The sequence below is a fragment of the Toxotes jaculatrix genome, chromosome 12 (genome assembly GCF_017976425.1).
Source record: "Toxotes jaculatrix isolate fToxJac2 chromosome 12, fToxJac2.pri, whole genome shotgun sequence".
Classification (NCBI taxonomy): Eukaryota; Metazoa; Chordata; class Actinopteri; family Toxotidae; genus Toxotes; species Toxotes jaculatrix.
Genome location: NC_054405.1, coordinates 14,187,960 through 14,202,734, shown reverse-complemented (window position 1 = coordinate 14,202,734; position 14,775 = coordinate 14,187,960). Strand labels below are relative to the sequence as shown.

The following is a 14,775-nucleotide window of genomic DNA, read 5'->3' as shown; positions in this document are numbered from 1 at the left end:
CTGAAAACTGGCAGGCAGCTATTGACGAAGCAGTTGCAAAAGCGACCTGTCCGTGGTGCTGAAAACTAGCTCTCGCGCAGAATTAGTGTATGTAACACTGTTTGTCTCTCCGTTTCTCTCATTCGATGCAGGGAATTACACACACCATCATCCACACATGCACACGAGTCCACAGAGAACGGTTTTTAATTGGTCTTCCCTGTGTAGCTGAGGTTTTAGGAATGGTACTGCAGGCAAAATGCCCCCTGTTTCTTCTATGTTAGGGTCCAATTTAGCACACAGTAGAGACTGGCCATCCTGCATGAACATTTGCTTTGTAATTAGGATGTTTAGCTTTTTTTTTCAAGACATAAAGCAGATTTCCTTTCTTCATCCTGCAGTGTGAGTTGATTTACTCCCCCAGCGACAGAAAAGTATTTTCTTAATTTTATGTATGTCTTTATGAACCAACTGGATGAAAACCACATTACTTTATAGACTAGTTTTAATTCTATATGATGATTGTTATACTGAATTTAAATATATTAAATGAACTTAATCAACAAAGCAACCTCACAAATCAAGCAATAAAAATGTACCATCTGTCTCCCTCTGTCTACGTCTGTATCTTTCTCTCTCTGCCTCCTGATGCATCCACATCTCCTCTAACTCTGTTCTCTCATGTTTCATGCTGCAGGCATCAGCGGTCAGTACCCTCTGGTTCAGAATGTGACGGTGACAGAGGGTGGGACGGCGAACCTGACCTGCCGTGTGGAGTATAATGACAACACCTCCCTCCAGTGGTCAAACCCGGCACAGCAGACCCTCTTTTTTGGGGACAAGAAAGGTGAGTTGGAAATTGACAGACAACAGCAGCCACAGGATAGATGCAGTCTTACAGAGTATTCCCTGTGTTAGATTTGTGGTAGCTGAGAAAAGCACAAAACACACATTTTATTTATTTATTTTTTTTAGGTTGGAGAGCAACCTGAAAAAAAACCCCTCTGTATTCCTGTGTGTTTGTCACTCGAATAAGGTGCTGTCTTTGTTGTGTCATAGCATCTGTCCCACATTTCCTGTGTCTGTGTTTTCCTGTCCTCACAGCAAGTGCATTCACAGTACAGAAAAACACACGCACACATGCTAAAGCCTGTTTTCATACAGTCTTTAAAAACCTTTCTACCTGGGATGAATAATATGTGGCTATTATTATTTTTTACTTTATCTCTCAACCATACACACACACACACATTCATAGACATCCATAAACCCCTCTGCTAAGGAGAACACTTGGTGAGATAGATATGGCCAGCTCGCTTTCTGACTTGTTTTGTCTAAAACAGGATGAGCAGCAGAGAGCATCACCTGCCATGAGCAATTTAGACTTTAATGTTTCTGTTTGTTTGTTTGGTTGTTTGTGTGCAGTCCATTTTACTTCAGTGTTAGAACTATTTGTCGTGTTTATTTGGATAGTTGGAGAGCAGAAATGGATGGATAAATATGGGTGTAATTTGGCCGGATTTCGAGATCGGTAGAGGTGCAAGGAGCGGGCTATGGTAGTATTGCAAAAGATTACAGTCCAGCATGAAACGAAGGAAACAATTTATATAAGAATAGCCCCAGTAGTTGACCCTGACAGGCCAATGATAATGACTCCACTTGAAAATATGTAAAACAAATAAATGTGTTTACTCAGACTGTTTAGGTGCATTTTGCAATGTTTAACAATCCAGCATAAAATAAGCTAAAATATTGTCTTTATTAAACTATTAAAATACAGTACATTATACAAACTAAAAAAAAGAAAGCTTAGTTATATAGGACTTTAACAGGCTCATCAATCTCACACCCCACTACCTGCGAGAAAACAGCCTGAGAATAATGCAATCTGCAGAAAAGAGTCCAGGCTCTGTATAATAAACAGTTTATATAGTGGAGACCTGCGTGCTCCTGCAGAGAAATTCCTTCCATTAATCGGATGCAGAGCCTTGTTATCTGTGCACACATTCGCAGACACAGTGATGCACAAACACACACACACACACACACACACACACACACACACACACACACACACACACACACAAAGGCACTAACAAATACACGCAAATACGCACACGGAAGTTGTGGGTGTGGCACAAAGCCACCAATGTTTTTAATGGCTAATAAGCACAAAGGGTTTATTCCTGACCTTTCACACCCTCTTCAGTAAAGTCCCCATAAATAGGATTCATGGGTGTTATTTTGTTGGTTCATGCCTGCTGAAATGATTGTGCCCCACGCGTCTCTCTGCTTGTATTAGTCGAGTGTAATAGAGTATGAATCACACTCTCTTGTAAGTGTCTGGATTAAGCACATATGGGATTTACACAGTCTTCCTCCATTATCCGTCTGCCCACTGGGCTGCCTTGTCCATTTGTGCGTTCACACACTGTACTAGTGCTTGTGTGAGTCTGTGTTTGTATGTATTTCTGCAAACAGTAAGTGAATGCATGCCTGTGCAAAGCATTTAAATTTCAAACCGCTCACATTTTCATTTACCTACCTTTTTTCGGAAAGAGCAGCAGTAAAAAGCTGCACTGAACATCAAATTCAACAGCTGATGTTCTCTGCAGGTTATTCCATATCACACCAGGGGTCGGGCTTGGGGGTCTATTTCATGGCATTTCCAGTGCAGAGCTCAGAGATTGGAAATGAAAAAGGAGCCAAGGACTCTCTTATTATCAGAAAAGCAAAGGAATACTACTAAGGTCCCAGAATTGCGGTGCTGTTTCAGGTTCACTGTGTGTGTGTGCATGTGTGTGTGTGTGTGTGTTTTGGGAGTTGTCTTGCTGAATGTGGCAAATTCAGATGCACATGCTGATGGGAGCACTGAGATGGTAAGTGTTTCCAAAGGGCCACTGGCAGTGTGAGAAAGGAAAGATGTCTCAGTGTCTCAACTGCAAACACCTTTGAGCACAGTAGGTTTCAGATTAATTTTCCTTGCTGCCTGTTGGGATGAAGAAGATGGGGATTAGGGCAAGCACAAAAATACAACCCCAACTCAACAACCTTTTGCATACTTTTCTTTGTTACAGTTAGTTAAAAAATATCTGATTTTGTTCCTTATACTAATGTACAAGATGTTTTTTTTGTTTGCTTATTTTTTTTTTTTTTTTTACAAAGTTCAATGATCACCTTCTTTAAGGTTATCGGTTGACTAGTATTCGTAAGCACAATGAGTTTTTAACTAGGAATCTGGACAGCTTCAATCAAGATATAGCTTGTATAAAAATTTTTTGATAATTTCTTTTGGAATAAGTGGCAAGATAAGAAATATAAACTTTTCAAACACACCATACAGATTACATTAATATTATAGGCTTGTATGCAGGCAAATCAGAAGCACCTAGAAATAGCTGAAGTAATGTTTGCTGTCTAAATCAACAGATTGCCATCTGTGCGCATGTGTCGTATCACAGTGAGTGTCACTTACATCCTCTATTAAAGTCAGCCACTGAGCATTAGCATAAACATATTGCTTACAAAGACAAATGCAGCAACTGACTCCATTACAGCCCTTTGAGTGGTGCCGGATTCGCGGCTGTTGTTGTTTAATGTCAAGACTGAGGCTCACCTCTAAAACGTTTAGTCGGATGAAAGAGACTCCTCTTGTCTCCCGATCTCTCAAAGGTGCTGCAATGGCTGTGAAGAGTTGTTTGAATTTCAAATAAGTCATTGTCCTGAAAGTAGCCAATTTTGTCCTTTCCATCACTTACCACTGTGGGACTTAAACTGTGCTTCGACAGCGAGAGAGATATGAGCACTGAGCAAGAGGGATTCTCTCTTTTATAAGATTCAAAAGAGGCTAATATCTCTTTACAAATTGTTCTTTTGGTTTCATGTAATTCAGGACTTGATAATAGCTTTATTTCCTGGATGAAGAAATTTTGCAGTGAGGCATAATTACAATTTATTCGTTATTCCCATACTAGAAAGAACCTATGTATAATTACTTTCCAGGCTAAATTTGCAGGCCTATTTAGTGGACTCATCACGTGTGAGCCCTGGCTAAGGTATGACACTTAAATCATTTATTCAACATGGTTACTGTAATTTGCTAACACTTTTTCAATTCTTTCCAACACCCACATCTGTATTTTCCTTTTCAACCTGCATCATAAAGTTTTTGCCTCAAGCACACATTTGTCCAAAATGTGACTAATACAGCAGGCACAGCTACTGGCAGCTTTGTGAAGGAAAAAAAAAGCATGCTGTGAGGATTTCTCCAGTAGGGTTTCAGTAATTAGCAGTCTGACATTAGGATGCAGGCCATTTTGTCTTGACTCACTTTCTGACACTATTTCAAAACTGGTGAATCAAGCACATGTATTCATCTCTGTGTTTTCATGATCTAATAATTATTTGTGTTGTTTTGTTTTGTTTACTGGAGGAAACATTATATGATCATATTATATTAATGTTATATACAATTAATTATATTTTTATGTATAGGCCAACAGCTTGTACATTAACAACTGCAATATCAATTTAACATCCACATACCCGCAACGTGATCTTGCGCATGATACAGTAAATTTACACTATTATTCCTCCATACAGGCTGTTATATTGTTATTTCTTAGTAGACAATTACAACAATTAGGCAGCGAAATTATCTATAATGAATAAATTCTATAATGAAAATAAATTGCTGTTAAACAGCGCCTGCCATCATTGACCAGAATTCTTGGTTAATATTTTAAAATGTCGCCAGATAAATGCAGATGTTGCAGCCACATTTATGGTCTTGAGTTAGATTGGTCTTGGCTCATGCTCTTGCTGTTTCGTGGAAAAGACAAACCGACCATGAAAAGGTCACAGTGACTCGGTCACTTTCCCCCTCGGCCTGAATTCAGTTGAGTCACCACACATTAGCACTTGAGCATTAATACAAGACAGTTTCTCTACATTTGTATGTTAACAATATCTGCTGCTTTTTTATGTACAAGCAATAATATGTTGATGTTGTTTACAAAATTACCAAAGTTCCTACTGCACCTGTGGTGGACATCTCTGCCTGTGCTGTGCCATCTGCAGATTGATTGAATCTGTTTAAACATTAAGATTAGTGTTATGGGTGAACAGCTAAGGGCCAACTGCTCGTTTTTAGACCCTCAAGCTGCTGAATATGAAACTATTCGGGTCCTCAGATGTCAAATATTCAGCTGTCTGAATCAATTTGCTGGCTGTTTGTGGTTGTGTGAGTGTGTGTTTGTGTGTGTAGGCTTGTAAGTGCACATATAGGTGTGTGCCTGTGGAATGTCAAGCATTCCACCTCCCTAGTATGCAACCATGAAAGCTTTGATGCATTCAGAGTACCTGTGCCTGAGCAATTTAGGGGATAGGCTTTTAAAAGTTTTCCAAAGTAAATAACAAAATAAGAAATGCCTGACAGACTTTTTATTAAACGGATAGCAGAACTTTCTCTCAAAACTTAATCTTAGCAGGAAAGTTAAACTTTTGAGACAGCTGTCTTTTTTTTTTTTATATTTCCTGGAAGAGTGCCTCTATGAAACATCCTTTCATATCAGCCTGAAGATTGGTACGGTGTTCTCTCTGATAGAAAAAAACTTGACTGTAAATCTCCAAAGATCCCTAACAAGTCCCCTCTCTCCAAGACAAGGACCATAAAACATGAGAGGAAGAAAAAGGGGAAAAAGGAGACGAAATGTAGGCCTTGGTGGGATAAAGGAGAGGAATTAAGGAGGCATTTTATGAGAGCTTTCAGACACAGTTATCACCTCTGAAAGACACAAGCAAACTTTTTCTTTGACCTTGAGCATTCGGCGTCTTCTTTCTTTGTCACCTCTTTTTCTTTGCATGCGTTTGAGTATGATATTCAGCTTTTGATTAAAACAAAGTTTTTTTTCTACTTGTGTTTGTATAGCATTTTGAGGTGCAGACAAGTGTAATAATTAAAAGCAGAGATCTATATAGCTGTCATTGATTGTGTGCGTTGCCTGTGAATCAGGGAAATGGTGTCAGCTCTGTTTCTTCTGCTTTGAAGCAGGTTAGGGTGAGAAAGAGACTACACTGTCAAATGAAGCAATAGATCCAGTTATTACTGCCTTTATTAGTAGAGCCACTTATCATTTGTGAGGTGCAGAGAAAAAATACCTGAGGCAAATGGGAATAATTAGCTCACATTTAGTGGCAGGCTTATTCTTTCTCTCTTCCGGGAGAAAGTTCTTGAACGCAGAGTTAGAAAAAGAAACCATATTTTATAATAGAAAATTATAAATAATTCTTAATGGGAAGGTAAGAATTGTCTGGGAGATTTTTTTTTTTTTAGAATTATCACTATGAAGATGTGAGTCTGCAAAAACTATCCACTGTCACTGACACAGGGAGGAAGGGCAGGAAGGACCCAAATGCAGACACATAGGCAAGTAGGTCCAGTGAGGGAACTATAATGGAATAAAAACAGCAGAAAACCAGGCTTACAGGCAGATGGATGAACAAGCAGGCAGGTAGACAGACAGATAGGCAGGCAAGCAGGCACAAACAACAGAGAACTCCACTCGTGCAGCAGTCACAAAGGAAACCACAAGGAAACATTAGCTGACGATCTGACGAAGAACTGGTGAAAATGGCGTTTAAATAGTTACTTGTGTGATGAGGGTACTGGGTGTGTGTGTGTGTGTGTGTGTGTGGTGTGGTGGGGGTGCGCTCAGGTGATTGGAGATATGGAACAGGTGAGCAAGTGGAACAGGAGAAAAAAAAAATGTCCGGGACATCTGGTGGGCGGACGAAGAATGGCAGGTCTGAAAGGAAGAACATGGAGAAGAAGGGAAGTGAGCAAGGGCTGGAGACAGGGGCCAAGGGGAACTAGGAAGCAGACTGTTGACATACACAGTCTTTCACAAGCTTTTCAAAGTCATTTCTTAGTATGGATGAAGTACCCTGCAAAACTATGTACTTCCTTATAGACGGAGGTCTTCAACTCTCAGGCTTTAGGGGGAACATGTCTCCCCTGCAAAATGCTATAATGTTTATAAGCAAGAGCTGTCTCCTCACTGACCCGCTTCTCAGGAAAGGTATAATGAAGTAGGGCTGGTGGAGATGTCCCACTGAACTAGGCATGGCAGATAGTAACTGATGAAAGAAAATCATTTCGGTCACAGGAAAACTCTCCACTAGCCAATTATTGTGTGGAGTATGGCACATTTTACATTTTAAAAAGCCGGTGTGCCTCGGAAAGGTATAACAGGTAATGGAGGTCGAGATACAGAATATACATTAAGCTATTCAATAAACATTGCTTTCTCTCTCTCTCACTCTTTATCGTCCCTCACACTCACACTCACATATAGATGGGCTGTTGACAAGGAAAAGAGAACAGTCACATCCAGACAGAGGCACCTGAATGTACAGTATATTCTGAAATTTGCACTTTTCTCATTATAAAACTGTGTCAGTTGAATGAGCAAACACCTGCCAAGGTTCTATACTAATACCTACTGTCCCTGGATAGATGAAGGGACAGGAGGGGAAGGGAGGGGAGGGGAGGGGAGGTGAGGGCTGCAGGGAAAGGATGGGAGAGGAGAAGGCAGGAGGGAGAAGAGGAGAGGGAAATAAATGGACAAAGGCAAATGTGCAAACATGATAGGCTTAAAGTGAGTGAGTTTAGAGTCATGGCTGTTTGACTCTGCATGCCTTTACAATAAATGCCTCCTTAATGTACAAATGTATTGCCTTTCATACACACACACACACACACACACACATGCACGTGCCCACAAACGCCATGTTTACCCACCAGCTGCTTTTTTATGATGGAGGAGATTCGCCATGGAAAACTGCTAGATATGCAGCCACATGAGATATGTGGATATGTGCTGCACTCCTGTTGTACACAGTATGTACATGAATTGCATATAAATCTAAAATATGCAAGTGGTGTGCTGTGTTGTCTGCTTAGTGATGTGTTGCAATTTTACTGATGCTTTGGCAACATACTGATGAATGAGAAAACCAGGCTTTTAATGTTTAGTGTGTTATAACAGACCAAGGTTTCCTTATGTTGAGCCGGGAAAAAGCTTTTTGAATTCTAAAATCACTTTTACGCTTGTAGTTTTGTTCCCTCAGTCTGAAACAAAAAAACAAGCAAAAAAAAAAAAGATTGCCTTTGAGTTGTTGGGTAATTGTGATCAAAATGAAACTCAGGTATTTACAGCAATCATTACTAAGTCCGACTGTGTCATAGTCAGATTTGGGAACTCAACGTGTAATTGTGTTTGGAGCAGGAAACAAAGAAAGATTGTTGTGTTATGTCTCTGTGACCGTGCTCTTGACGCATGCATGAGATGTCAAATAGCCTTGCATTCACAGGATACAGTACTGCATGTTGCAAAAAATCAGGAAACCAGGGGGAAAAAAATAATTAGCAAAGATGGATGTTGTGAAAAAGATAAAAATGAAGTGGGAAGCATCTTGGGAAAAGAGGTTGCTGTTGCTGAGCCTGAGGTTCAGCTGAGGTCCTGACGTCATAATCAGCAAAACAGTTCTAGCACAGTGAGCAGCCTACAGCAGGCTTTTCAAATCAAATGCACCAAAAGCAAATGGGATGAAGCATACGAATGCACCAATATCCTTCTTTGTTTGTTTGTTTTTTTTGGACTATAGATACAGGCGGCATCTGAATGAACGGACGCAAGGCTGAAAGAGAGGAAACAATCATTTTAACCCTCTGTAGCCAACTTTCAGATGTTCAGATGGTAGATGCAGTGAATATGTTAATGTACCATCTTCTCATGGCTTAATGCTACTACTACTATGGATACTGGTTTATAATGCAGTTTCATAAATATATATCAAGGTCAAAGTGAAAACCATACATTAAAATATATCTGTATCCTTATTATTATCATTATTGTAGTAATCTGTATTGTATTACTGTTGCTTATTACATAGCTTAATGCATACCATACCAGCAATGAGGTGAAACAGCACCACAGACATGATATCAGATGTTATTAAAGGATACTGATTTCAGCCTTAATGTGATGCATCCCACCTTACGTTTGCTGGAGAAAACTGAAAGTCACTCTTTATGTTATGGGTCTACAATTCCCCAGTCATTTACTAGGATGTTAATTTGAACAAACTGTGTCAATTTATGGAGAAATAGGAATTTTCTTGAAGAAAAAACAAGCTCCATTTAGTCCTGAGTAAACATTCATTTATTATTTAAAACTTACCAACCTTCACACAGTATGTTGAATTGTATGCTTGCCTCTAGATGAAATTTCAGTTGTTTTTTTTTTTTTATGTTCAGTCCACCTGCTGTGCAGTGACTCAAAGACTCTCCAGGTTATGTAAGCCATTAATTGGATTTATTAATTGGAAATGTACCAATTGAACAGTGTCTTTATTTGCCCTATAATTAGTACCAAATTACATAGTTCTTTCTGAGTGACGTTATTAGGAAATTATAGACCAATGAAATAAAACATTTCTGCTTTGGACCCATATGCACATGCGTAATTTGATAACCTGAAATTGATAACCACGGAGGTGATATGATGTGAATGTTGACTCAAAAGACAACAAAAATGAAAAAGGATTTGGTGACAATTACCGTACATGCTTTTTTTATATTAACCTGTTACTGATTATTGGGTCAAAGATGATTGAATATTAACATCATACAAAATGTGTTTGTATCAGTCAGTTTCAATAAGACTGTTTCACGAGCTGGCTTAACGTCTTCCCTCAGAATAAAAATGTCACTTCTAATTTAAAAGTAACACGACGTCTTTGACCTTCTCTCTGTGCAGCTTCTCTCTGTCTCAGTTTTCTTTTCAGAGCTGTGCCTTTCTTCCCATTCTCTAGAGATTTTTTTGGAAAGAAAGAGATAGCTGACACTTTCCCATTCTGTTCTGTCCCTTTCTGAATACTGGATACTGTTTGGGAACAGAGAACGTTGTGGCTTTGGTGTTATGGTCATTTACTCTCTGTTATCTGATCGGTCATGGTTGCATTCAAGGGAACCTCAGCACGCACAGCTCCTCTGAGCCAGCAGTCACCTGTACTTGTAATTAGATCAAAAAGTCTTCCCTGTCCTCACTGGGCTTCTGAAAATCAAACCGTGCCTGTTTGGGCAAAATCGTATTTGTCATGTCTCAAGGCCCTCTGTGTTAGTTCTGCTGAGATTAACGCAATCAAATGTATGAAATACATCTATCTCCCTCTCTCTCTTTGTCTCACACACACCCACACGCACACACAAACTGTAAACAAACCAGAAGCAGAATAGACAGAGGTGTATTGACCATTTGTTGCAGAAACAAATCAAACTTGGATGCTGACAAGTGCAGCTTTGCTTTCTGTCTTTCTTTCTATATTCAGAGACAGACTGAGGCTAAATGAGCAAAAACAAAATATATATAAATATATGGTTGTACATTCAGTAAGTAGTTATTGTGGAATACAAAATCACCAGCCTTTGATGTTGACAACAACGCCATCCTGCACGAACACATTCAGGACTGTCTGCTCTAATGGTCTCTAATGGATACCGGGCAGCTGCAACACCTTTGCAGACAAATAGCAAAGGATACATTCCTCACCTCTAATCTCTGTCGATATCCAACCTTTCACTGGGCATAGAATGGGAGACCAGAGGTTGCATTGCTAGGGAGAAAAAATATGGAGGAAAACTGGAGGTGGACTGTACTTTGTTGTACATTTAATAGAAAAATCCTGTGAGCCATATGCACTTTTTAAATTTATGAGTGAGGCTGTTAAACTATCATAACTGTAAGAAATTAAAGACAAAAGTCAGAGATTGAATGAATAAAATAATCAAAGACGAAAGAGAATCTTGGCAACACAGCTGTCTCTCATTTGCTATCCAGTTGCTCTAGCCATTGGTATGGAACTTTTGTTCACTTGATTAAATATAAGGAATATTTTTTTTCTGTATCCTTGACTGTGTTATAGGATCCTTACCAGTTTAATTATGATTTCATGGTTATATATATCACCTTTCATGTTTCTAAATGCAGACTGAATCCACCCTTCCAGGGGGATAAGGATGATCCTGCTTTTTGGCATCTGAACTATCCTGATACCCGCCTGTAAGCACCGAAAAAAAAAAAATGAAGAAAAAACACTAAGCATGATTGTATACTCAATCCAGATTCTAATCTGAATGATCTTAAAACTAGACTTGAAATATATATACATAGCTTTTGTGTTCATTGCTTTATCATACAGGTGCTGATTGACAGGATGTTTTGAAATTACTTTTTATTCAATAAAACTGCTTCAGGTAAGTACAGGAGTTCAGCTAACTTGTTTAAGTAGACCAACAAGTCAGAATATATTCCATACACTTTTTAAAGAACTATCAATCTATCCATATCCCTCACTGTCACACAAACAACTTCCCGCAATGGGCTGTTGACAAGAGGGAAGGAAGGAGGCAGTGTCGCATCGCCGCAGCGAGCGAGTCGGCAACAGTAAATGTATTTTCTGACATTTGCCTGCTCGCACTTCCTCGCCCAAAGCAAATAAGACAACAGTTGAATTGAAGCATTGTTTAACTTGTACGGTTTCGCAGGTTAGTGGAGCTGCCTGAGTCGACAGAATGAGGTCTGGGTGGGAGGAAGGAGAGAGACTGACAGAAAGAAAGAAAAACAGAAAGATATACAGAGGCGAAAATAATCTTCTTTGTCTTATTTTATTTTTTGATGACACAGGCTGTATGAATTTGTGTTTATACATTCTGCACAAAACATAACAATTATCTTTACAGGACAGGTCTCACCATTAGCTGAACTGGCAGTGCATTAGACTAAAACTAATTTGGTGGTCGTTCACCGGTGGTCCTGCATGGATGGCCATGTGTACTCATATACACACGCAGACACACACATAGAAACAGGACTGTACTGTCACTGGTGCCAAGCCTAAAGACATGTCATGTGCTCATATCAACATGTCATACCTGCTCAGACTCAGTACACAGCACGTAGAGATAACCGGTGTTGCGAGAGGCGGGAAGGGACAGAACAAATGCAATAATAAATGGGAGAGAGCAGCTGTCGTCTAGCCAAACTGATTACAACTCAACTGCCATTTACTGTAGGTGTTTAGCCTGGAACCAGCAAAGCAAAACTATCCATCCCTTGGCAGACCAAATGACATGAGATAGTGTGCTCGCTGACATTTCCACACATTTGTCAGCTCTGTGATCATTGCAGCATGCATACACAGAAGCCGGAAAGAGAATGCAGCTTATGTAGCCTCCATTCAGAGTCACCTCGAGAGCTAGACATTTCCCAGTGACTTGACAAATTACAGCCACAAGTGAGTAAAAACGCGACTGATACTGTAGCAGCTGGCACTGATTCAATCAATCAAATGTAAGACCCAGAATCTGACAATACAATTAATTACCCCAAGGTACATTTTAAACAGTGATAATGTCTGTACAGCGTTCTAAAAAGCTCTTTACAAAGTTAATTAACTGTTACTGTGATTTACATCCTCAGTGAATAACACATTGTATATTTCTGTCATGCTTTTTTTGTATAGATCTTGAACTGATCAAGTGTTTTGATAAAGAGTATAAACGAATTTAGGTTTGTATCACAGTTTGAGAAGAATTTACACGATTAATGTGGGTCAGGGAAGGTTAAGGTATTTTGGAAAGAAAAATGACTTTTTTTAATGATGGCTCCAAGCTTTAGGATGTTCAAACACAGTTTCAGTACTTCGGATACCTTGGGTATCATTTTTCAGCATTCAGTCAGCCCCTCTTTCCCTACAAACAGACTGTCTAATGGCCTTTACTCTTCAAATTTTTGCAGAGACATTACAAAAGCAGAGTGCTCTACTTTTTGTATGATTTCTCCCAGTTACCATGAGATAAAAATATTCTTTCATGTAGCCGCACATGAAAGAAAATGTAAACACCTGTACACAAATAATCCTGCCCCTTCTCTGCTGAATCCAATCATGCACAGTCACATGCAAACGCACACATACGCTGCACTTGGGCGAGGTGCACTCCAATTCACTTTGATGGGAAGTGAAAGTAGTCTTGTGAAAGAAGCCTTGGTTGCTCATATTAAATAAGCTTGTAGAAAGTTGTTCTACTTGCAAAAGGAAGGATTGAGCAGCCAAGGCCACAGAAACAGAATGAATGGAAATGTTTGCACACTCAACAGTCAACAGGGCCTGTTTTGTTCTCAAAGTACAAACCAGACTTTTGTGCCTTTTTGTATATCACAGTGTGCTCCTTGGACGCATCAGGTATGAGTCATGTCATTTTCAATGTGTCACCACAGTCTGAAACCTGAGTTCATGCTCCCACTGGATCATAGATATTAAGCATAAAGTCTAGTTTGAAGACTGTGGAGTATCTTTTAACTGGCCATCCAATTTCAGCAAATCCATTCCAAGGGCTCACATCTTGCCAAACTCTCATTAGGCCTCTTTCTCAGCCTTTTATTGCATTATTGATTTCCATTCCTGTTATGTCTTTTGGAAGATTACATTTTCATATAAGTAAAATGTCTAAGAGGGCTTCCAGCAGGGGAGGCTGTATAAGTACAGCATACTGTAGAGGTGTAGTGATGAACGTGTTTTCAGAGTCAACAAGAAGCTCAGTTTTGAGGTATATTATTCATTTAAATCTATTCATACATACATTATTTACACTACACAGCTTGGGTTGGTTTGCATGAGTACTATTTTTATTTCAACACAGTAAATAATGACAATGAGCCTAACAGATTTTGGCTCCAGCAACAACCACACAATACCACCAAGCATTTCAGACTTAATGGGCAAAAGTGCATATCATTGTACCAACAAGTGTGTTTATAGAACAGTTCAGTTAGCTTCAGAGGGAGGGCTGCCTCAGGATGCTTTCTATTCAAGGTCAAATTCTTTTTGATTTCTGTGTATTTTTCTATTTTTTTTCTGGCATGTTTTTACTGATGCTGTTGGATAAGAATAATGTGTGTGGATCAAATGGCTCTCTGCTGTTGTTTTGTTAACAATATGCACGTTTAGTATCATACTTTGCTGTTTTGTGCCGCTGTGATCTTGCATTTGTTATAATGCCTCCTCTACTCTGTCACTCTTTCTTCTTCTCTGTCTTTTTGACTGTGTCTGTGTGCTTCCACTAGACAGAACAGAGTGGACTCCAAGCTCTACACAGTTTCTTGCTTTACCGGAATATAAAATACAGAACATGAATTATTGATACAAAACAGAAGCATTAAATGATTTAGATTTACCAAATGAAAAGAGCACCCGAGAATCAATTAAAATGTTTCTGAATGTTACACTGAATCAAATGTTACAGTTGTGTATGAACTATGATTATACTGTAGGTAATTTGTAATGTCTTCTTACTCTCTGTCTGTCTCTCTGCCCAGCTTTAAGGGACAACAGGATTGAGTTGGTGCGCGCATCGTGGTTGGAGCTGACCATCAGTATCAGTGATGTCACGCTGTCTGATGAAGGGATGTACACCTGCTCTCTCTTCACCATGCCCGTCAGAACAGCCAAAGCCTACCTGACTGTTCTAGGTAAGTACAGGATCTAAAAAGAACCCCTTTCCTCCGTCTGTGTGGTTTATCATCTCATATATCTCATATGTCTCATATATCTCATATATCTCATATGTATATATATATATATATATATATATATATTTTTTTTTTTATTTAATACTACTTTTCCCACAATTACTTTGAACATCATCTGGACAACAGGTGAGACTTTTGTTGCTTT

General features: G+C 39.2%; 1 protein-coding gene across 3 annotated transcripts in view; it reads left to right on the top strand.

The window, feature by feature from the left end:
* Nucleotides 1–14,775, top strand: part of cadm2a (cell adhesion molecule 2a) — a 195,747-nt gene that overhangs the window by 142,941 nt on the left and 38,031 nt on the right. For all 3 annotated transcript variants that reach the window (XM_041051369.1, XM_041051368.1, XM_041051371.1), the window contains exons 2-3: nucleotides 677–826; nucleotides 14,418–14,570. In XM_041051369.1, coding sequence (XP_040907303.1) covers nucleotides 677–826; nucleotides 14,418–14,570 — 303 coding nt within the window. The remainder of the gene's footprint in view (nucleotides 1–676; nucleotides 827–14,417; nucleotides 14,571–14,775) is intronic.